The 23,631-nt window shown below is 35.6% G+C and overlaps 1 protein-coding gene across 1 annotated transcript in view; it reads right to left on the bottom strand.

The window, feature by feature from the left end:
- Positions 1 to 4,966: 4,966 nt before the first annotated feature.
- The window catches only part of CFAP69 (cilia and flagella associated protein 69), a gene marked incomplete at both ends in the record, with an annotated part of 28,488 nt that continues 9,823 nt past the window's right edge, over positions 4,967 to 23,631 (bottom strand). Inside the window, 17 exons of the mRNA XM_084282767.1 lie at positions 4,967 to 5,143; positions 7,201 to 7,305; positions 8,218 to 8,304; positions 8,945 to 9,139; positions 10,185 to 10,261; positions 12,541 to 12,678; positions 13,271 to 13,463; positions 14,401 to 14,482; positions 15,582 to 15,700; positions 16,199 to 16,317; positions 17,522 to 17,686; positions 18,561 to 18,777; positions 19,258 to 19,379; positions 19,500 to 19,548; positions 21,515 to 21,638; positions 22,654 to 22,831; positions 22,956 to 23,105. Of these exons, the coding sequence (XP_084138893.1) occupies positions 4,967 to 5,143; positions 7,201 to 7,305; positions 8,218 to 8,304; positions 8,945 to 9,139; positions 10,185 to 10,261; positions 12,541 to 12,678; positions 13,271 to 13,463; positions 14,401 to 14,482; positions 15,582 to 15,700; positions 16,199 to 16,317; positions 17,522 to 17,686; positions 18,561 to 18,777; positions 19,258 to 19,379; positions 19,500 to 19,548; positions 21,515 to 21,638; positions 22,654 to 22,831; positions 22,956 to 23,105 (2,297 nt within the window). The remainder of the gene's footprint in view (positions 5,144 to 7,200; positions 7,306 to 8,217; positions 8,305 to 8,944; positions 9,140 to 10,184; positions 10,262 to 12,540; positions 12,679 to 13,270; positions 13,464 to 14,400; positions 14,483 to 15,581; positions 15,701 to 16,198; positions 16,318 to 17,521; positions 17,687 to 18,560; positions 18,778 to 19,257; positions 19,380 to 19,499; positions 19,549 to 21,514; positions 21,639 to 22,653; positions 22,832 to 22,955; positions 23,106 to 23,631) is intronic.

Genomic DNA, 23,631 nt, shown 5'->3' with positions numbered 1-23,631 from the left:
GAGGTGTCATCCCATGGGCTGGTGGAAATGAAGAAACTCAAGGTAGCAGACACAGTCATTGCTCTCTGGGACTTCATGATGTTCCTGAAGGAATCCCCCAAGCCCAAGCACAATGAACTTTTCAATGATTTAGCCCAGAACTTCTGGGATATGTACGTAGACTGCGTGCTCTCAAGATCCCATGGAATGGGCAGAAGACAGCTAATATCTCCCAAATATTCTTCTACATACTCACATAGAACTTTAGAAGGTAACCATAGGATAGGATGTTAGTCTTTTATGTACTAATATTAAACCGAATCATTGTTCTATCTCTGATTGTTTAGGCAGTTCAACAAAATCTTCTCCATTTTTGTCTCCACTTTTCAAATGTATTTGAGTCTTTCAGCAGTAGCTACTACCACAATAAAAAGTTAAAAGTTAAAATGAGTTAAAAGTAGTTAGGGTGCTAAATTTCTGTGTTTAACAAAGTGCAAATAATGGCAAGTAGGCACATGAAAATGTGTGTAAATGGATGCTGCATGCTCTGTTTATCACTGTGTGTGTATAAATGGCATTACAATACTGGAAGTTTCCTAGTATTTGGACTTCAGTCTCAACTTTGGGGAATCGTCCCTCTGTGAGAAGGGAAATGGAAACCTCTGACCACTTGATCCCTGTTCTTCCCATTGAAACTGTTGACGTGTAATGTGAGTTCATGGGCACTGTGAATCACCAAAGTGATAGATCCTGGTCCCAGATGAGTCCAAACTGAGATCATATATGTGATTGGCCTAATGTCTTATTAACCAGCCCTAGATCTATTGGTTTTCTTACTCCTCTTCAATAGATTTTTTTTTTTTTCCTGATTACCCAGTCAAATGTTTTAGGTTTGTAGACTGAACATGGACATCATTTAATCCTAGCATTCCTAGATGTATTGCGTGGAAAATAACAGCCTTTCTTTCATAATCTTACAGGGTCTGCTTTCACCAACCCATTTTAGCCCAAAAGGGGAGAAAATGAAGATACCTCAGCAAGGCAACATCAAAATGAAGGAGCACAAAAGCACAGCATATATTGTAGATGCTTAGACAAATCTGTTAGTGTGGTTCAACTTTTTTCTTTTTCTGTATAAAGTGTTTAATCATTGCTAAACTCATATCAGTTCCCACAAGATCCCCTTTGCTTCCTTTCTTCCAGCCTACAAAGTTGCATTTTTCCCACCACATGAGAATACTTTTGTTTTGAGTCAACACTTGTTCTCTCAGGTAAGCTTGTAAGTCTGAAGCAGTGTGGTATTTTTGTAGAGGCACATCTTTTCCAATAACTCTCTTTTTTAATAGTTAATTTTGATGGAAACCCACTATATTTTTATACATTAAGCAATGGAGAAAGTGTCAACATGCATATTTTATAAACTGTCTTGCATATACAGTCCTCTTTTAAGAATTGCAAAAATAGTGTGGCATCAAGCTAAAGGGAAGGTTTATTCTTATTGTATGTCCTGTGCAGTCTAAACTTTGTATTTTATCACTGCTTAGTCTAGTCTATGGATTAATTAAAATATTTTTCTATGCAGCAAGGTCTGTATAATAGTTATTTTCTTATTAACATATTATTTGCAAATGCTATTGCGTTACATTAACAAGAGAAGTTGGCACAAGACTGCTCTTAATTCACATGTTCATACAGGTAAGGGGATAGAAGCCAGCCATCCCTGTCATGGCAGGGAACATCACAGCTGAGAAGAGACCCAAGAATGAAATGGTTTGAAAGAGTGAGAGACTGGCTTGAGTACAGCTCACAATGTAAGACACCAACCATCATGGCAAAGATGTAACCGCCTAGTTAATCCACTTTTCCTGAGCACAGAGTGGCCTGAGAACAAATGGGAAGACTCAGAGATGCTGACTGTTTCCTACTCTTTGGGCAATGCAGCTTGTTCATTTTCTGTTGTGTTCTAGCCTTTTAGGAGTTCCCAACTAGGTTTCAGTATTACAGGGAACAGTACTTGCATGGTAACAGCACAGAAACATTCTAAGTAACAAGAAATACATCACACATTATACTTAGTTCCTATATAGTGTGTAAAACATCCAAAAATTCTCATAGGTTTGTAAATGTTCATCTAGGTAAATACAATATTGAGCTGAATCTTGTAAAATTTCTCTCACCCTTCCAGAAGGAGTACAAAGTAGTGAGAAATTTCTCTTAATATCAGTGTAAGTCCTGATGCCAACAATATCTGAAGTACACACCTGTCCACTTACAGTCTGCTTCTTGTCCTGGTGTGCTGGGTGCTGGCTTCCTGCTGGCATGTATGCCCTTTGCACTTCACACAAGAGGGGAACAAAAGAAGAATTTTACCAAGGGTAGTAGAGTGTCAGCAAGGATGGGTTCCTCTCTTCCCAATGTAAGATCATCTCCTGTTTCATACTGTCTTTTACATATGCGGAAACCTTCATCACATCTTCTCACCTGACTCAAATCTTTGTTTTTCACTTTTTTTCTTATAGATCTATTTTTAGATCTATTATCCTCTGGGTACTTTCCTACTGCCTCACATCTCTTTAGGATATCCCTGTGACTGTGTCAGCTATGCAGGGCTGTTAAAGCACTGAACACAGTCATCCTGTGGGTGAACAGAAATACAGCAAAATAAGAAGCAAAGAAATAATTTGCAGGTGGTATACTTGCATTGTCTACAGCCACCAGAAGTAATCTGCTTCTCCTGGGCTCTATACAAGAGAAACTAAGAAAGGGATGATCTTTTCCTTCATCAGCAGTCAGCACTCCCTTTCTTTCCATCTCTCAGCTGCAGTAGGAACAGCAAGCCCAACTTTTTTAGGTTCCTCCCCAACAGCCAGACCATAGCACATGACTGGCTGCTAAAATCAAACATTGTCTCTGCTGCTGCAAAGCCTTGTGTTAGCTTTCAATTCTGAGATATAAGGGTAAGCATTTAGGGAAATTCTGTCCTCTTCCTTCTCCAGTTTCTCCAATTAACAAGTGTTTGAAGCTACTTGCCTGCAACTTCAGAGAGCCTGTAATGAAAGCACAATGCACTTGTGGGAGAAATGCTGCACACTTTGTGCCTAATTTGAAGTTTTTGCATAAGCATAAATGTAAACTGATTTCCAGTTAAAAGCTCTTTCACATCCATACCTTGGCTATATTGTACTGCTGTAGCTTTTACTCAGAAAAGGGAAGGACTTAATGAATCCTGTATGGTGAAGGGTTTGTTTTGTTTTGGAAAAAATGGGCCAGTGCCTAGCTGCCAGTAGAGTAGTAAGGAGTCATCCACGCATTCACATATATGTAAGAAAATAATAAAAGAATAAATGCCACAGAAACCGTGTTGTCCCACTCAAGTATTTATTGTTTGCTTTTATTTTTTAACAGAAAACAGAGCATACTTTTTGTGGCTCCAGTGTGTAAAATATTTTCATATCCTCTAAAATAGTAATAAAGCAGTATAACTGGTTGTGGCAGAGAAATATAAATAACTAAGCTAAACTTCACTTGACACATGGACCTATAGTTAGATAATTTCTATATACCTTATCTTTCTTGCAGCCAGAGAAAACAAAGTGGCTTGTTTAATACAACATGCTTACGGTTCATGCAAATGATTTTGGAAAAAAAGTCACAATGAAACTAATTACATTTAAAAATTATCAATTAGCAAGGGGCCAACATAAAAATTAAATTAAATTAACATAGTTCAATTTAATTTCTCTAGCTGTAAGTAGTAGATGACTGTTACTTCACAATGTAATGTTTAACAGATCTGCCCATGAGAAAACTCTTCAAATCTTTGGAAACTAAACATGTAGAGATATCTTCAAAGTTTGAGTACCATTTCATATCACTATTTTGCCATTTTTCATTATTTTTATAGAATTTAAGTAGGCAATTTTAAAACAAAAATCCTCTTATTTCAGTTTTAAAGCCACCACCTCTATGTCTTGTTACAGGAACAAATTTTTAAGAAATCCTTATACACACACATAGCCAATTACATCTTTCAGGAGGTAAAAAAAAAGGGAGTTGGAAACTAAGTTTTACATAGTTAGCTCAAATTTATTTCTACTTTCTAAGTGTGCATTTAACAAAGTGAAAGACTGTGCTTTTCTCAAAAGACTGCTCACAGACAAAAATAACAGACTACTTGACAACGTGTGTATGTTACAAAAGCTCTTGCAGTGTCACAGGAGTTTATGCCATAATGCTGTGAAACTCAATCTAAAATGAAGTAACAGCCTCAGGAAATCTTGTTCTAATATAATATAGCAAACTGTGGCTTTGCCCAAGTTGGGAAAGGAAACAATAGTTTAAGAATTTAGTCATCTACAAAAAAGTCTGCTGTATGAGAAGTGCTGGCTTACGTACAGATGCTAGGGTGAACAGACAGAGTTCCTACTGGAGATAACCCATGGAATAATTAGAACTGTATGATCAGCTGTGAGAAGTCTATGAAGAGCTTGTCTGCCAAACAGACTCAGAGAAACTGTTGGCACAGACTTGTGTCTTTGTGAGCCGTTAGCTGAAGTCCTGATGCTAAAGGTGGCAGTTCAAGGAACAAAATGGACTTGAACAAACACCATGACAGTACCTTGTCTGGGACAATGAAGAGCTGAGTGTATTTATGTGAAAGTTCATCACCCTGCTCAAATTGATACTTAAACTACAATGTGTGGAGTGTGTCAACAGAAGATGGAAATCCAAATACTAGACCTACTGATAGTGCATCACGGTAACCTGACACTAGCACACAAAACTGTGTGCCTTTGTACTATATGGAGTATTTTTTTTTTTTAGTAAATCACCCACATGTTTATATTAGTTACAAAAAATACAAAATATAATTTCATTATCGAGATGTTCTGTGCAATTCATGAAAACATTACAGATATATTTTATCTTGTATCTACAGTATACATGCAGTTAACTAAAATATTAAAAGCACTGCTCAGAACATTATTTATTCCACAGGTCCCAAATCTTTCTTGATGGAGTCCAATGTTTTAACTCTTTTGATCTTTTTTAAGGCTCCTTCACAAACAGATGGCTTTCCAAGAGCAAGGTCTGTACCAGACAGTGGTCCTCCAATTAATTGAGAAGGTGTACTTTCTACAGTTACTAAGCGACCAGATCCGATCTGAAAAACAAAATAGATGCATTGTTTGACATTCATGTTAGTATTTAAAAAGAGATAAGACTTAAACCACGAACTGGTCTTTTGAAAATATTATTCAGTTGGTGGAGATGCATGGTTTCCTAGGTCCACTCAAACTATCCTTTATACTAAATTCACAAATTGTTCCCATCAATACAAAGAAAAAGACCGAGTGTTTTTTTGTACCTTTCTGTACTCTGCTTTTCTGCTTTCATGTCTGACTTATGAATAGAGGAAAAGAAAATTGAGCCTTTATTACAATAGAAGTTTGCTGTGCAGTGTTATTTGGATTTATACATAATATCAGCCACAGTTTTTGTCCTCAGATTTTTGCTATATGCTAATACTTTAAAAAAAAAAAAAGGCAAAGAAAGAAAGAAAAAAAAAAAAAAAAGAGAACAGAATCTGTTTCTCTCTGAATGCAATTGCCTGTAACTACTGCTCCATGAAAACTCCAAGACTGAAAGAGATATATTTTCCAGTTTTGTTACTACTCTTTATACTGAATAGGTTCAGGTCTTTGAATAAAAATTCTTGAGTGACAGCTCTATCTTCTAACCATGACCTACTGAAACAAACAATGCCACTCTCTGAGTGCATGGGGCTCACATTTTCGATTACTTAACCTTGACCGGTTTTCAACAAGCATCTTAGCTTCATTTTCATCTCCCACTATTTAAGATGTTTGGCAGAGAGAAGTAAAGAAGATTGTTCCATAAAAAAAAAAAAAAAAAGCTAGCAATATCTGGCGTTTGCAATACTTCTAAGCAATGCAGTCAAGGAATTTTATCTGATGTTGTTGGTGCATTCGTTTTCCTAAAACTCTCCTCTGTCAAAATGGACTAACCTTTTCCTTGTTTTTATCTACAGTTGTTGAAATATTGAATTATATTATAGAATTGTGAAGATATTTTCTGGTAAATCCTCTTCCTCCAAAGAAGTGAATAATTCTGTCTTGAGGCTCAAGTCTTTGAAATAAAATCTAACAATTTATTACTCTCTGCTAAAAATTTTGGGTATTCATGTTTATATCTAGAATTTTCAGATATTTTCAGCAAAATATTGCTGATTAACAGTCATTTTGCTATATGCATGTAACTAGAAAATTTTTCCAGACCACTTCATCTTGCATTCACACATATGCCCCTCTGTATCTTTCAAAAGTGTAGGGAAGGATGAAATCCTAGTTCTGTACTCAAAGACCATCCCCTTGCTTAGTGGTAAGCTTATCCTGGCTTCATCACATCATGCACGAAGTGCCTCTTTGCTTTTACAGGATGCAGCCACCTTACCCATCCTTACTTATCCATGCAATAAAGCCCAGGATAATAGTCTCTTTCCTTTGTTTGAAAACAGCAGCTCATGTTTTTTCCTCCTTGCTTCTCCTTACAAGTGTAACTCCCTGTAAGCAATCAAGAAGCAACCCCTCTCCCTTAGCTGTGCTACTTACACAGCCAGCTTACTCAGCTAGCTCAAACGCAGTTCCTGACTAGAACGGAGATTCTGCCATGTCTTACCCCAGCTTGTCAGAACTCGACATCCAGACATGCGGATATACCTTTGTAAGATCTTAACAATGGCTTGTGTCATCTCACATTTCAGTTAACTGATAGGAATGCAAAAAAAAAATATTTTCTGAAGATATAACAGGTGAATTATCCGCAGAGTCAGAGAAACCTTTACTGACATACTAGGGATTGCACGAATTTACCTAACAAAAAAGGAAGGAGATTTTGACCTCAAAGTTTTCATAGAAGGCTGTCCCATAAGAAGTCCACATCAAGTAACATAGGGACCATCTTGCCCACAGTTTTTCTGAGACATTTTCAGATCTGAATCTCATTCTGACCTGTCTGAAGATGTGTCAGAGGGGGAGGTGGTGGTTTGCAGGACATGCCTGGAGCTTATCAACATAAATGTTACTGAAGAAAAAATAAGCAGCAGCACAAATACAAACAGAATAGACCCCAAGCCACTTGCACATTAATGAAAATAAAACAGTGTTATTAACTATTGTTAAGTTATTGTTATTAACTTACTGTTGTGCTGAGGCCTTTAATATCAGTAGAATGAACTGCTCCATTCTGAGTCTTCAATTTAGATCTGGAAGCCTCTATTGACTTTTCCTGTAGCCTTTTTGCTTTCTAAAGGTTGTTAGAAAAAAGGTAAAATTGTTTTAATCGGAATGAAGAGTATCATTTGCAACTGTTAGAAAATATACAAATGACAAAATAAATGAAGTAACAATTCTATTGTCCCTTAATTAGAAGTACTCTCTGGTTTGTGACTCTCTTGTACTGGGGACCTGAAAGCAGGATGAAGGGATGTGGTTTCACAAGTGCCAGAAGGGAGTAATCACATCCTAAAACTTGCTGGCTATATTCTTTCTAATGCAGCCCAATATGCTGTTAGCCTTCATTACCAGAAGAGCACACTGTTGCCTTGTGTTTAGTTTGTCATCTCCCAGGATCCCCATAGTCAGTATGTATTTACACAGCTAGCCAGTCCCTAGGCTGTACCCCAGGATCCATGAAAGCCTTAGTATGTTCCAGATGAAAGATGTCACATTTTCTTTTCCTGAATGCCCTGAGGTTTTGATCAGCCCACCCGTAGGACTTGTCAAAGTCTTTCTGAATGGAGACCCTACCTCCCAGCATATGGATTGTTCCCTCCAGCTCGGTGTCATGTATGGACATGATGAGGATACACACTTATCCAATATCCAAGTCATTATTGAAAATTTCATAGCTTCACTGCCCTATATATACATATTTACCTAATCACAAATGCATAAGCCATGTTGAACCCCAATTTGTGACCATAATCAGAAAAGCAGAAGTATCACAGTTTGCATAGCTTTGCCCATAAGGCTTGTGGTTCTTTCTTCTGTATTTGTGTGAACATAAAATTTACTATAGCTTCTACTTGAATAACCTCATAATTCACTAAGAAATGTGTTTGGAATTTCCCAGTTATTATAACTACATTGTGAATGAAAATTTTGCTCCTCCACTCAGATTTTTTAATTATTATTATTTATTTATTTATTTTTTTACCTTCAATGCCTCATAGTTTGATGTCCGAGTCAAGAAATTTTCCCAAGATTTGTTTACCATTTCTTTCTGCTTATGGACAGCTTGGATCTGTGATATAAATGAGATTAACAAAATGCAAGATGGAATTGGTACTGGTGACAAAAGTACATGCACAATAATGCAAGACAATCCCTACAAAACACTAGCATGAGCTTTTAGAAAACTAGACTGACTACCTTTACTTCTCAGAAGGTAGGAGAGGATGAGACAGCCAAAATCTCTAATGCTTGCCTTATAATCAAAGCTGGACAATGTTTATACCTGCTTACTTTTAGCATGCTGGGAAGCACAAAGCCCTGCTTTCCGAAGTAATGAAGCTTTGTGAATATTCAGCCAAGGGAGTTTATAACAGAGGCTTACACTTCAGTTTAAGAAGTGGATATATTTACAATAGGTACTTCAAATTGTTACCTGCTACAGATTATACAGGTGCAACTCCTATAGTAACATAATTATCATTTCATATTATACCATAGCTGATGCATCACTGATGACACTACTTCATTTTTTCATATTACTTTCTAAATAGCAACAAAATTACACAAACTAAGAGAACTGAGGTTAACCAAAATTAATTTTAAAACATCTTAAACAACGTACCCATTTTGGATTTTGAACATTATACGATAAGAAAATCTTCATGTAACTTGACAAAAACTTTCCACTGACTTCACTTGCACAAACATACCTTTGTATACGTTTTTTCCTCCTCTCGGATTTCTTGGCGATGTTGACTTTCAAGCACTTCAGTCTGGAGAGCAGCAACCGATCTTCCAATATTTTCTGACACCTCTGAAATAACTTTCAAGGCTTCCTCATCTGAAGCAACAGGCCTGAATTCTTCTTTTAGCTCTGTACACACTTCACTCCAGACTTCTCCAACCTGCATGAAACACAAATACACACACACTGATATTTATGTCTTCTTTCAGTTCCATTCACTCAAAATGTAACAAGTAATATTTTTTTCTCTTTATTGTTGTTTCACTTCCCAGAATTGTTATGCAAATTAGACTTTAGTAATGCTATGCCAAATTCATTCATGACAATCTACCCTAAACTCTTCCCACACCCAAGTTTCTCTCCACAGAAGAGTAACAGGACTGCTGCTAACTGCAGAAACTGAGGAAATACAAATACAAGACATCACATTACAAGAGTGAAAAGTTGTGCCTTACTGTCTTTTCACTCAAATTGCGTGAATTATCAGAACAAACTATAAAATGAGACACAAAAGGAACCTGGAATTACCAATTAAAGGTCGACTCTTACTAGATCCTGAACACTTCAAGCTTTCACAGACTGCATTCCTAAGCCAAAAACTGGCATAAACTGAAGCATCTTTTGAGCAGGATGTTCACTACAAAACTTTGTATCCTGTTCTTGTTTCCTATAGGCACAACATTGTAACAATATAAGTTTTGACAACATGGATGAATATTGAGTGTGGGCACAAGGATGGAAAAGCACAGAAAAAGAAAAAAAAAAACAAAACACAAAACTACCTTTTATCAGAATGTGTATTTAATGTCATCTTTAATAGCAGAAAAACACCCAATCCATACATAATCTGTCTCTGATGCACAAAGAGGCAGTCTCGCTCTCCAGCCCTTCCTCACTTCCTTACACCTATCCTGGCCCATTCCTGTTTCTGGAGCTGGCAGTTAAAACTATTTTTTCCTGAGTTGTTTTTAACTGGCATTGGTTTCTGGTCTGGTTTACAATCATCTGTAGAAGTACAAAATAAGAGTCTGGGGAGTGCTGGAATGATGCAGGTAGGATAGTTTCCTTTGATGCTAAATACAGGCTTACACTTTCTAGGAAAGTGATAGTTACTGAAGAGTTATTTTTTTGTTGTATCCTGTAAGTTAATTTGCCATTCTTGCAAACACAGATAGAGTAGCAATATTTTCTTCCACAATACTTACTTTAAAGTCAACATACCGTCGTATGATAGCAAGCGTGACAAAATCCTTAGCAGATAAGCCAGGCAAATCTTCAAAACCTAAAGGAGTATTAATCATCTCGGTGTTAACAGCATGATCAATCTATCTTAAAATATCAGTCTAAAAAAAGACACCATCTTACTTATCACATGAGCATATACAAAATCTGCATCATATGTACATCAGTCACTCTTCCAATCCTGAGCAGGCTTTAAGCAATTAAAAAAAAAATCTCCATAATAAATTCACTCTACACTAACTCTTTACTTTTAAATGGCTTCAGTGATCTTCCAGTTGTTTGTAAAGCCAGGATAGTACTGCATTTGCTATAGTTTTGTGGTGAGGGTTTGATCTTCCATTAAAGCAGACAGTTGAGTCTACAGGTCACAGTTTCAAAAGAAACATTTTGTCACAGAGTTTGCTTTAGCTGTGAAGTAGCCAACAGAATTGTATTACAAAATCTCCAATACTTTGTTTCTAAACTGGATAATGAACATAATCTCCATCTCATAGACTTAACCCTTGAGCATAATGAGTCCCTCTTTAAAAAAATATTTTTACAATACATGTAAAAGAATATGGAAGAGAAGTATGGTTGCTAGGACTATGCCTCATTTTTTTTGCATGCTGAATGTTAATTATACATTTAAAAAAAAAAAAAAACACAACTATTTCTATATAGTCTATCAAACTTATTTCTAAATTTCATCATACCACCTGTGTGGTAACAGGGAATGCAGCACCTATTTACTGGAGTATAATTACATCATGTTTTGAAGGTAAGAAATGCCATAAATAAAGACCAATTAACACTGGATTTCTGATCACAGCATTACAGGCTGTTATGAAGTATAAATACACCAAGACAAAGGTAGTGGGAAAAGACCATAAAAATCTTCCCATTTTTATTATTCACTTCCATGTCATTTCCCTACTTTAGAGGAGACATTACAATGTATATAAATCACAAGAAGTATGTATGAGTATAGAAGAAAGCTGGAACAAAATCTCATGCCTTTTAGCTTTAATAAAGAATTCAGCTGTGATCCAGGATTAACATAAATAATGCTAATAAAAAAAAATAAAAAATAAGAACCTAGGTTAAAATGGAGAAACAATGGGCTATAGTTTATTAGGCTGAAGATGTTTTCAGATTCATTGGTTCTCTAGGATAGCCAGACAACTGGCTAAAGAACTCTCTGAACTATTACCAATTTTATATTATATATTATCTACCCATGGAGGACAGGCTTGAAAACAACAAACATAATACCTATTTTTAAAAAGAGAAAAGGGGAAGCCAGAGAATAGTGGGCAAATTCAGTTCCTGAAAAATGACTGAAACAAATACTTAAAAAGATAATATTTATGTAGCTAAATGGTAACAATGAAAACATTACTATACAACATGAAGTAGTAAAAACAAACCATGTCATTCAGCCTAGTTCTCTACAGCCAAGTGAGAAGTCTCATGGATGTGGAAAAACATATCTTATCTTAACTTCAGTTTAGGTTTTTAGGCAAGGGTGTAATGAGTATTCACGTTCTGTGTGCAAACAACATACAATTAGGAAGGACTGCAGCATATCATAAGCAAAGATTAGAATGCAAATTAATCTTGCCAATTTGAAAAATTACTTGAAAACATAGAATGTAGTTCATTAAGGACAAACATAAATTTCTAAATGTAGGAAGTCATCTGTACAAATCCAGGATGGTAGATGACTGGAGGCTGTGCAAGATCACAAATCAAATGAACAAATGCCATTGTGACAAGAGCAATTGTTTTATTAATGTCTGAATGGTAATTTACAAAACAAGTACAGTAATACAGTTCTATTTGGCTGTGAGGCTTCTGCTGAAGTACTGTGTTCAGTTCTGGGACACAACAGATCAAGAAGAATGTGAAGCAATTGAAAAAAATTCAAGAAAAAAACAGTGAGAATAATCAGAGACTATTCTAGGAAATGAGCGCTCTGAGTAAAGGCTGCAGAAAGCAGTATTTCTAAATCTAGGGAAAAGAAAAGAAACATAACATGTTAAAATATGTGAAGTCTATGCATTGGAAAACAAATTACAGAAAGTTTCAACATTTTAGATTTGATTCTAGGAAAACTCTTCCCAATGGGCATTGGTGAAGTCTTGAAAACCCCACCAAGAGAGGCTTTTAAGACCAGGATGAGCAAGCATCTATTAATAACAGAGCATTGATGATGTACCTCAAAGTTCCTTTCATCTTTATTTGTGTATGTTTTAGATAGAGACTTGACTGACTGCCAATGAATACATTCAGTTTAATGACAAATATGACACTGACAAGGCAATTCATTTGTCTTACCTAGCTTGCACAATAATAAATAAAGTTTTGCCCGTATGTTTTCTGAAATTTCCACAATGGCAAAGGTGGGAGAGTTGGCAGGCATGGGGATGACCTCTTGCTGTTTCTGGAAGCTGCCAACAATAGGTCTCTTCACATCTAATAATTTCAAAACACAAAACAAAAGCAGAAGAGCAAAGAGGCAGCATGTTCCCAAAGCTATTAAACTTACAGGAAATGCTATCTTTGTAATGAACCTTCGGCATGCAGCTATTGACATGTTCTTTTCTGTGATGCCTCCTTCAAAAGAGAGCAGTTCCATCTTTATGGACACTATGGAAACCATTTCAATAGTTTGGCCAGGAGTTTGAACGTAATTTGGGCTAGAAAATATTACTTATAATGACTAGAGACCTGTGATATCACAGCACCTTCCTTGTTTATTTTTACAGTATATAACAAAACAATGTAATTTGTGAAACAAATTAAATAGCTTAGTTGTCCAGCATTAGAAAAGCAGTTCAGGTTACTAGTAATGGTTTAGTTTCCCCAGCTAATAGAGAAAATGCCATCTAGTGGCCAGACTCCAACAAAATACATAGAAAGTATTTTGGCTTTGGTGAGAACTGCAGCATAAACCTATAAATACTGTAATTTTCTTTCATTAGGATTCTGGTTACAAAAATAAATATATTTAATTTACTGTATTTAGTGAAACTGCTCATAGTTTTATATGTATCATAAAACTTACCAGCAATCCTTCCGTACCGATCACGTTTGACTCCCAGGTCCAACTCCTCCTGTCTCCATAACTGTATTAGAAGGTTAGCTGCTGTTTGATCTTTCTCCCCTCGCCAGGTACTGATGTGAAAAGTGGTTCTGGGATTGTCGCAAAATTCAACTAGGATTCCAAGAATTATATTGCACAGGTTTTTTTGCTTTAACTCGGTGAAGAGAAAAGGAAAAACATTTTAACCTGTTCACAGCACGGTATTAGTCTACCTTCCAATAAAAAAAATACAGAGAAATCCTATATGTGATCAAGTAATTAGAAGCTTTTCATTACAGATGTTTCCCAAAATAAATAAATAAATAAATAAAGATATATACATTTTAAATCTTTCAAGTTTCTGGAATCTTGCCATACAAAGTTCCATAAATTAAAGAACATGAGGGGAATGTGTGTAGGATCATGTAAGAACCATGTATCTGTGTGTAGAACTACTTAATAAGCGCCTCCAGGCTCATAGGAAGGAGAATTAAAGCTTCAGGACAAGGTACTGCTAACAATATTTATTTTTATAAGAAACAGATTTAGAAGGCAGTGGCACAGAGCATCTGTTCTATTCTGTGGTCAGATCTTTCAGCAGCAAATGAGAGTAGGAAAGGGTCTGTAGCTTTGAATTGCAAGGGCATTGGAGGCTGGCAAGAATGAGGAGGGAATGAAACCAGCAATACACATGCTCATCTCGTGAAATTCTTGGGCCATACGTATACCTAAATCCCACAGAAATAGCTATACATAACCTGCATGTACAAAGTGACTTTAAATATCAAAACTTTTAAAACCTTAAAGTGTATACTAACTCTGCTCTTACTAACTTTGATATGAAGAACCGAGGTGCTTTTCTAAACAGACATGTCAGTCTCCTTGTAAAAAAGAGTAAATTTAAGACTTTCTGCCAACTGCTTATTTTCAAAAAAGATACATGGAAGATCTCTCCAATCATTTCCGTGCAGATATGGCATGTGGATTACGTTCCTTTCTCATACACTGTACTTCTTGTTAGTATTATAATAGTCTTTGTACATACCATTAAAAATTCAATTTTCCAAGTTGTTTTAGTACTCTTATTTTGTTGCAACAATAAAAATACCTACTGCCAGCAAATCCAGAAGAATAAAAATGCCCTGTTGTTCAAGAAAATAATCTTCTCCAATGTAACAGCCAACGACACAGGACCTTAAATAGAAACAATTTCAACGTGTGGAAACACTTTTATGTTTTAGAACATTCTTAAAACATCTCATTTATTTTACTGAATTGCATAAAAATATTTAGTATGCAATAAACTTCATGCCTTCAGGGAGCAGAAAAACGATTTTCATATGCCTGCACTTGTGCATTTACAAATTCCATTTTCATTTGCACTGTATCACTAAGTATAACCTACTTGGCCACACTTTCTCCTCTTGTAGTGGCACACCTTCTTTGTAGCAGCCCAAGAAATTTGGCAGGTTAAGTACAACATGGATTAGAATACCAATCTGAACTAAAACTCATTCCATAAAAGATGCTGACATTTAGCTAGATCATATTGCTGGTCTGGCTCATTGCAGGGCTGTGTGAATATTTCTGCCAGCAGAATCAAGGGGGTGGGACAAGTAAGAATTTCTTTTCACAAAAGTTTGCTTCTCCCACCTTAAAATGATCACAAAACCAGCACTAATGATGCTATTGCTTCCCTATTTCCTCATTTCATGATCATCAATGCAGAAACAAGAGGGTTTACCTGCATCACTGAGCCCAGTCTTTTCTCCCAGACAGCAATTATTTAGTTTTCTATATATTTATCAACCTGCCTTAAAACAAATTAATTTTTGTTTATCCTATTTGAGTACTAAACTATAATTTCTCTGATACCAATCTTTTAAAAAAATTCTAGACCAAAGTTGCCTGTTTAGGAACACTTTTTATGACTGCACATTTTTAAGCTAATATTGGTCTATTCTCATCTTGCTTTTACTCCTCTGAAAGTATTTACAGACTCTAAAAATACACCTCTCTTTTAGGAAACTGCATTGAGGTGTCAGGAGGTCACATCCTGCGCAGGGAGTTCTACTGCTGTGTAGGGAATTAGGTTGTCATACTAAGCCCCTGTATAGGGAATGTATGCAAAATATTCCATTTATTCTGTATTATTTTTTAATTAGTCAAACTATGATTTTTACAGTTTCTAAATATAAGGCCTATATGTGTAGAGAAAGGCTGTAGTACTGTAGGCCTAAAATATGTAAGCTACCATTTTTAAAAGTAACTGCTGCTAAAATAGTTCACTAACCACAAGCAGTCGAGTGCATTGAAAAGGAGACGATTGTGGCCTAATCCACTATATAATTCCTTTGGATCCATCTGAATGAATGGGATAAGTATATCCACTCCTTCATAGCTGAAGAGCTCCTGGTGAAAATTATTATTATTATTGTTAAAAATATCATATTAAAACAACATTTTCATTAAACTATATGTATTAAATAGCTACATGTACATATAAGAAAATCTAATTTAAAATCTAAATTTATATTATTTATATTGTAATAAATTTGGCCCACTTGTTATAGGATATATTCCTTATGATATAGATAACAGAAAGAAATTTTTAGTTCTTCCTCACCGATAACCCCATTCTTCAACATGTTTTCATATTTTCATTTTAAAAATTACATAAAATAGCAATTAAATAGGTGAGGTATTCACTAATGGATTTCTGAGTGATTTTGCATTTTAACTGTCACTATCACAGAAACCAGTTAACAGCCCTGACTTGCTAGCAAGGAATTACAAGTGCCATCTGTGTTTGAATTAAATAAATAAATAAATAAAAACACAGTACTGTTTGAATGAAAATGTACCATGTTTTGATATTTTCTGCACAGTATGAGGTAGAAGGATACAAACCTTTCTGTGGGCATCATTTTCACAGAGAGCAGACAAAATAAATAATGTATCAGCTTGGATTTCCAGTAGAATGGCATCATCTCTTTCTTTAGATTTGTTTGCTGCATACTTTAGGATATCTGTAAATGAATACATTTTATACGTGTGAATGTTCTATTATGCAAGTCGGAATTCTATTATAGATGCTGATCTAAAAAAAAAAATTAAAAATCAAATTTATACCAGGAGACTCTAATAGAAATCTACTTATGCTATTAAGTTTTATCTCCTATGTTTTATAATACCTTATAGAAGGTTCAGCACTCTGATGCTATAGTTTTTGCACTTTACTCTTTATGACAGTTAATGACAGCAGCTTGCACTGCCTTTTTCCTAGTACTTTCAGCCCCTTGTTCCTGTCTCTATGATGCTCCTTGTATTGTGCCAGTGCAATAGATTCAGGTAACTGATTTGAACTAAGCAACTCTTAGGAAAACGAAAAGAGCTTCTCGATCTGCTCTACTGTGCAGCCTCATAAATGTTGGTACTGTCAGTGGAAACACAGAGACATAAAATGCCACGACTGCTGAGAAAATTAGTCCTGGAACCACTCCATAAAGAAGGACATTCAGACACAGATCTCCCTCAAAGTAAGAAAAGTTGTCTGAATCTACTATGCAAGGTATATTGTTATTTTTGCTCTCACTAATATTTGTAAGTTTTCACAAGAATTCAACTGTCAGCTGAGAATACAAAATCTATTATTTCTAGGCTTTCTATTAGAACATGCTCCAAATTCCAAAAGATCTTAACAATTTGTTCCTTTCAGTATAGTTCAGACTACAGGAAAATGTATTATTGTAAGATAACAACTTAAAACAGTATCAGAACCTAAAACTTATATATAACAGTAGGCATGTATTTCTGCAATTGTCTAAATTGCAGGAACAATTGTTTTGGAGTTTTATTCTGATTTTAATCTTTATAATGTTTTATATACACATAAATTTATATATACATACACATATATATATATATCAATGCACTGGCTTTGATTTTCTGTTTTTCTAAACAATAGTTGGGTAAAGTGACATAATAACAGACTTAAGTAGAACAAGACTCATGACTGGATTTCCTTGGGGCTACCACAATGAAACTATGATGTAACAAATGCAGTATAATAAAGGAAGAGATTAGGGGCAGCTTTCACTCAATTAAAAATCATATTACTTTTTTCACCAAAGGAGTAACACACTAAAAATACAGTGTAAGAAAAAACACAAACGTTCTTAGTGTCAACAGAAATACATAATTTTAAGTACAGCAATAGAAACCATGCTTTACCCAGTAGCTGGCTAATTGCTCCCTGGTCACACAAATTAAGGTTCACAGCATCATCATAAAGGGACACAACAGATCTCAGCACTCTCAGACTGTAGCGCATTTGTGCAAGTTTGTTGCCACGACCACCTGTTCCATGGAAACTATTACCTTGACCAAAGAAAGGATCTGTGGAGCAATAACAACAAGAATTTTCTTTGGCAGACAGTGTATGTTCATAACAATAATGTTCTCAGGGAAAAAAGTACTGGCTTGCCAGTGCAAGTTAGCTAAAACAATCAAACAAATATCTTCACGTTAGAAAGGCTTCTTCTTTAAAATAATCTAGTAAGAAGCCATTCTATGTAAAGCAATACAATATTCATTAAGAAAGGTCTGATTTTGATTAATGTTAAAAATTGTTACATCAATTTTTATTTTTTTCCTGACTTTACTAGGTCAATGAGCAGTCTCCAAAACTTAAAATATCTTCTCCAGCATTATAAATAATATCAATCTTCTTATCTCCATCACACACAAATTAAAATTTCTCTATGGCAAAAGATCGCCTACCTGCTGATGAAAATTACCCATCCCCAGAAAACCAACCCATGAAGCCTGAGTGCAGTTAGTTATCTATTTGTTTAGCTCACACTTGCAGCTGATGGCTACAAGGAAGTTTTAGTGCAGAAGCTGTCTGACTGTGTGCAGCTCTGAGTTTGAGTTAACACATACTGCCCTGCGGCAGGAATTACTGTTTGGATTTGGTGTGACAATAAGCATACCTGATTAGCTTAATGCACATGCTGTAGAGATGTGTGGCTGCCTGCACAACTGCAGGAATAGCAATATAGTGGTACACAGAAAATATACCAGCTTACACTTCAACAGAAGAAAAATATTACAGTAATTTTTCTAAAGGTTAGTTTCCTAAGTGATGTATGTAAAAAGGAATCATCTGAACTTCACAAGTTTTACATTTGTCCTTCCTGCCAAAGAAACTAAGTCCAGGTGAGCTGTGTTTTGAGGTTACTGCGTATGAAAGCCATAAGCATCTACTGACCTTGACCCATACACCATTCTAGAAACACAAGGAGAAGGGTATTCGCTTGGCAGGACAAATATTTATCAACTAAAAAGGGAGCCACTGAAGCCAGAATAGCAATTGCATGAAGCTGTAATTCTTCATATTGGGAAGCAGACCAGTCATGAAATCCAGGCTTTTGATGTGGTTTTACATAATAAAGCAAAGCTGGCATCACATCATTTTCACTGAGAAGCTGCAGATTCAAAAGACAAAGAGATACAGCTTAAAGGCTTCACGTGTGAGTAAGGAAAATCTAAAGCAATGAGTCTACTTTATCTGTCCTACACTAAGAAATTATTTTTTATTGGGAAAAGATGTCAGGAACAGTACAGGTACAGACAAGCTCTGTTTATATTCTGCAGCATTCACAAAGTCTGTGGTTTGTAAAACCTTGTTATGTTCTACACCTGTATTTCAGTAATGCTTTGCAGTCACTCATCAGCTAGCTTTCTTAGCATGGTTTAGGTTTGTAACTTTTCAAAAGCAGAAACTGTACATTGCTTTCAAACAGCAAAACTCGGTTTGGTACGTGTAGTATCTGGTTCTGAATTCTTGATTTAGAGAAGAACTAATTTAAAATCTTCGGGACTGTTAGATGGACAGCTAAATAGTGAATCTTTTGACTTTTTTTCTTTTTTTGGCTTACTGTATCTTCCACTGTGTTAGAACTCACCTGTACAGCACGTGGGTCTTTAGATAAGATTCCTATAATATTAAACAACAACTTCTTCATCTCAAAGTCTTCATAAGAGAAAGTAAGTTTAAGACCTTTTAACAAGGGATTGGGAATTTTAACTGCGAAGGAAACAGTACATATGTTACAACAAAATCTCCACTAAAAGTATTATAATTCATAGAAATAAATTCACTAGAAGTATTATAATTTCATAATAATTATGCATTATTACCTCTTACCTTCAGTATATGTTGCAAGTACTATTAACAGTGTTGTAAATCCACTTTCCTAATAGGAATTCAAAATAAATACATTAATTAAAATAAATTATAGTGAAATTAAAACTGATAATTTAATTTTAGTTTTACTTTTTCTTCAGAACAGAGTACAATGTATCCTATGGCAGACTAAACAGAATTTTTTCAAAGAGGAGATCAACGATTTGGACACTGTACAATACTAAATACAGTGTTAGGGGTACAATTAATTAAATCCATGTCTCATTCAGCACAAGTCTGAACTTGTATGGGGAAGTCCCAAACACATGCATTCACTATTGTAACCTACCACACAAGATAACAGCATTCTCAGTACTGTAAGAGTTGTGTTTTTTTTTTTTTTTTTTTTTTTAAATGCCTTTGTGCACATGCAAGTTTGTACATCAGGGTGACCAGTGCATACAATCTGGTGCCTTCAGTTATGCACACTATTATATTCAACTTCAGTGCATTACAAGTAAGCATATGAAAACAGCACGTATGAGCAACTTGCATTACAAATATTATATACTAAAATGCTGCTAAGATGCATTTCAGAAAATAAAATCCTGTAATTCACAGCTCCTAGACAGCTAGGAAGACAGTTACGTCTAATAAAATTATGAATAGGACCAAGGAGAGGGCTTGTCTACACAGCACACTAGAGGCAAAAGAGCTTTATTTCTGAGGTGATTATAAGCCATACAAACATGGTTAACAGGATGCTGCTCTTCTTGAGCAACAAAATACATTAGCTTGGACTCTGCACTCTGGTAGAGCCACCACAGAGCCTTCCACCAGCTCCCAGCATGAGGAGAGCTAACAGAACACAGCACAGACATCCATGCAGAATTAAGCTGTTCTTATTGTGCAGCAGCTTCTTAAATGCATCCTGGACAAGCTGGGCTTGAATACATTCAACCTAGCTCTGGAAGTTTTTGCTTACATTGAAACAATTTTTCATCGTTGTAGTACAAGGAATTAAAATACTGTGCACTGGTTATTTTTCTTGTAGGAAAAAACACCCTGTTTCTGCAGCCAGACAATTTGAATGTTTAGATATCAGATATGTTGCTGCAATAGTATAACAGACATTTCATAATGGTCAGTGATAAAATGGAAAAAATGAATGAAGAATCTGTAATCTTAATTACAGACTATTAAATCTATTTGGTAATACAGCCAACTGGGAAACTTCTACTGAAGCTTATATATGAGTTCCCTGAAAGTAATCCATTCCTGAACAACCAATAGATCTACATAAACAGGAATTTGATTACTTAATTATTCAATATGTACGTCACAACTTCATTTAAAGTTCTAAACCTCAACTGTAAAACAAGACAGTAAAAGAATATCAACAGTTATAAAAAGTCAACTTCTACATGTATGTAGATTCCTCATGAAAATTCTGGAATGCAAACACTCTATAACAAAAGAATGAGTCATCTACTTTTTAGGCAAGTCATGATAATGCATTACGGACTACATTAGGTGACCTAGTCTTAGAAGGAATTCGTGTGCCTCATTAAGTGGATCTAATTCATTCTCTTCTCAGCATCTTAGAGCTTCTGAGCTTATTTTTGAAGGACCCTTCAAAAGGTAAAGGTAAAGGTACTTCAGATGAATTTGTGCTATTTGAATACAGCTTGTACTCTTATATCTCCAAACAACAAATTAGATTTAGTGCAAAACTCACTGTAACAGAATGGCATATCTGAGAATCTGTACAGGAACGCAAGAGCTAATGTTGCTTTTGCACATGAACGGTGTAAGCTTAATTTCCTAGGTACCAAATAAGGTTGGTTGATGCTAGTGCTCCAAGCTAATGACATGGATTTGAAATCTCCCTGAGGTAGAATTGTAGAAAGTGGTTTTCTGCTCAGCAGACCTAAGGTTCCATTTGTGCTTAGCTCTTTCTTAACAAGGAAAAATATTAAGCACATAATATCAAAGGAAATCTTAGTAGCCTTAAAAATATAACTATGAATACTTACAATCATAGGTGCTGCAGGATTTTCAGCCACTAATGTGGCAATCACCAGGAGGTCGTTCCTTAGCTGACGATCATAATGGCGGAAACCATGTAAGAGCAAGTCTACGAATACTTCCTTCAATGCACTTAAAAGAAAGTGAAAGGTATTTTACTCTCTTCATATTCTTATTTTAGACAGCTCGAGTTCTATGGATCCTCATTCAGCATCTTACTTTTCACAGCCTTAGGGTTCAACAGCAAAAAAAATATTATGACATGGATTCTTATGTGTACTACTAGAAATTCAACTTAAGGATACATGCAAGGTGCATGTATTACCAGCCACAGCTTCTAGTGTATGTGTTATAATGAATTAATTGAAAGTAAATTAATATTTTCTCAAACAAGGAACTGGCTGCTGTTGAATGATTATTGAGAAGAGGTGGCCTAGTACCAAGTAGTGGAAACACTCACTAAGGGAGAACCCACTACCAACCCCAGCAGATGATCAAGAACTAAGCCTTGTATTTCATAACACACACTTTCCTACTAATTTTATACTATATGCATTTCAATGGTGCAGTAATATTGACCTACTGGGCCTAACACATGAGCTTGAAAATGGTGCCATTAGTTTTTCATCAAGCAGAAGTTCGGCCTATATCTCTTGCACATATGCACCACAGCACAGGTCTCTTGACCTCCCTCTTGCCCTGTAACAGAAACAACTGGTGGTAGATCACAGTGGTTTATGGAATAAAGTCAGGTTTGACAATGAAATACTTTCAGAGTTTACTGGATGGGCTTTCAAAAGGACTCTGACCACAAAGTTTGTAAGCTACCCAGCAGGCACTTCTCCTATCATATATAATTTCCTGGCGTTTCATAGGCAACAGTGTTATCTAACTTAGTGAAACAGAAACAGATGCTTGAGGGGTCTAAATCATGTGCTGCTCGGCTATAATGACTGATTCTGCAGTACTTTAATTTTGGAGAAGCAGATGTGCAACACTGAAAACTTAATGAGGACTTAATGGCAGACCTTCACTCCCCTTTTGTATTTTCTCTCAATTTATTTAAAACAAAATACAACACAACAGAAATGCTTTGGTTGTCTCCAAAAACAAAATACTAATTCATAAAATGCTTCAATGTACTTACTGTACACATTCCAAGCTACTGAGCTGATTAACGACTTCTTCTTTTGAGGTGTTTTCTAACAGGTTCCATAGGATTTCTGATGAGCGGAACACCAGCTGTCCTGAGGGATCAACGTCATTTAGATACAAGCAGAGTCTGCTGGCTGCTTGGGCCTTCAACATGTGTCTGCAATTTACTCCTGAAATCATGAAAATCTGAATAATTAATTCTATGTAGGTTACCAATTGTTTTATGTATGTTCAGAGAACAAATGATTTAAGATCAGAGGTAGTGAGATTGTTGAAAGAACTGTTTGTACTAACCAGAGCTGGAGAGATGCTGGAGAGCTTTGAGTACCCACAACTTCTCAGTAAGTTCATTTTCAACTATTGCTAGAGATAAAACAAAAGTTTCTGCTAATCCTCCTAATTCAGCCATCTCAATCTTATAGTTTGCGCTTGTTGGCTGGTAACCTGCACATAGAAGAGCTTTAGTTATAATGCAGTAAATTCTGAATTTTGGTTACTCATAAATTTGTTATCAAAAAAGATTAAGATGGGGGTACCATATTTCCTTAAATTTAAAACCAATGGAAAAAAAAATCTAATAAACAGGAGCTACTTTTCTTATATAGGAGTATTAATAGTGCCTAAGCCGTATCCAATAGACTTACCCCTCTGGAAGACTAAAATGCTATACAAACACATAGATTGCTTTCTAGAATTAGCAAAGTGAAAGTGAAGTAGGCATACTTCACTAGGTGAAATTCCTTATTCAGGTCATGCAATGTGCAGGACCTAGTTATTTCCCATAGCCTATTCACTAGAGAATTAATGCTTTCTATTATGATGTTACTTAAAATACATGGATCCAACCTTTGATTTAAAAGCCTGAATTTCTGATGCATCCCTGTTTTGACATTTTGTCCATGCAAATGCAAATCCATATTTCATTACTAAATTATGGAGGAAGGCAAAGCATCAAGAAAATAAATTTATA

The sequence above is a fragment of the Netta rufina genome (assembly GCF_964035555.1).
Source record: "Netta rufina genome assembly, chromosome: 2".
NCBI classification, from domain to species: domain Eukaryota; kingdom Metazoa; phylum Chordata; class Aves; order Anseriformes; family Anatidae; genus Netta; species Netta rufina.
The sequence above is the reverse complement of the archived record's forward strand: the minus strand, read 5'-3'. Positions and strand labels throughout refer to the sequence as shown.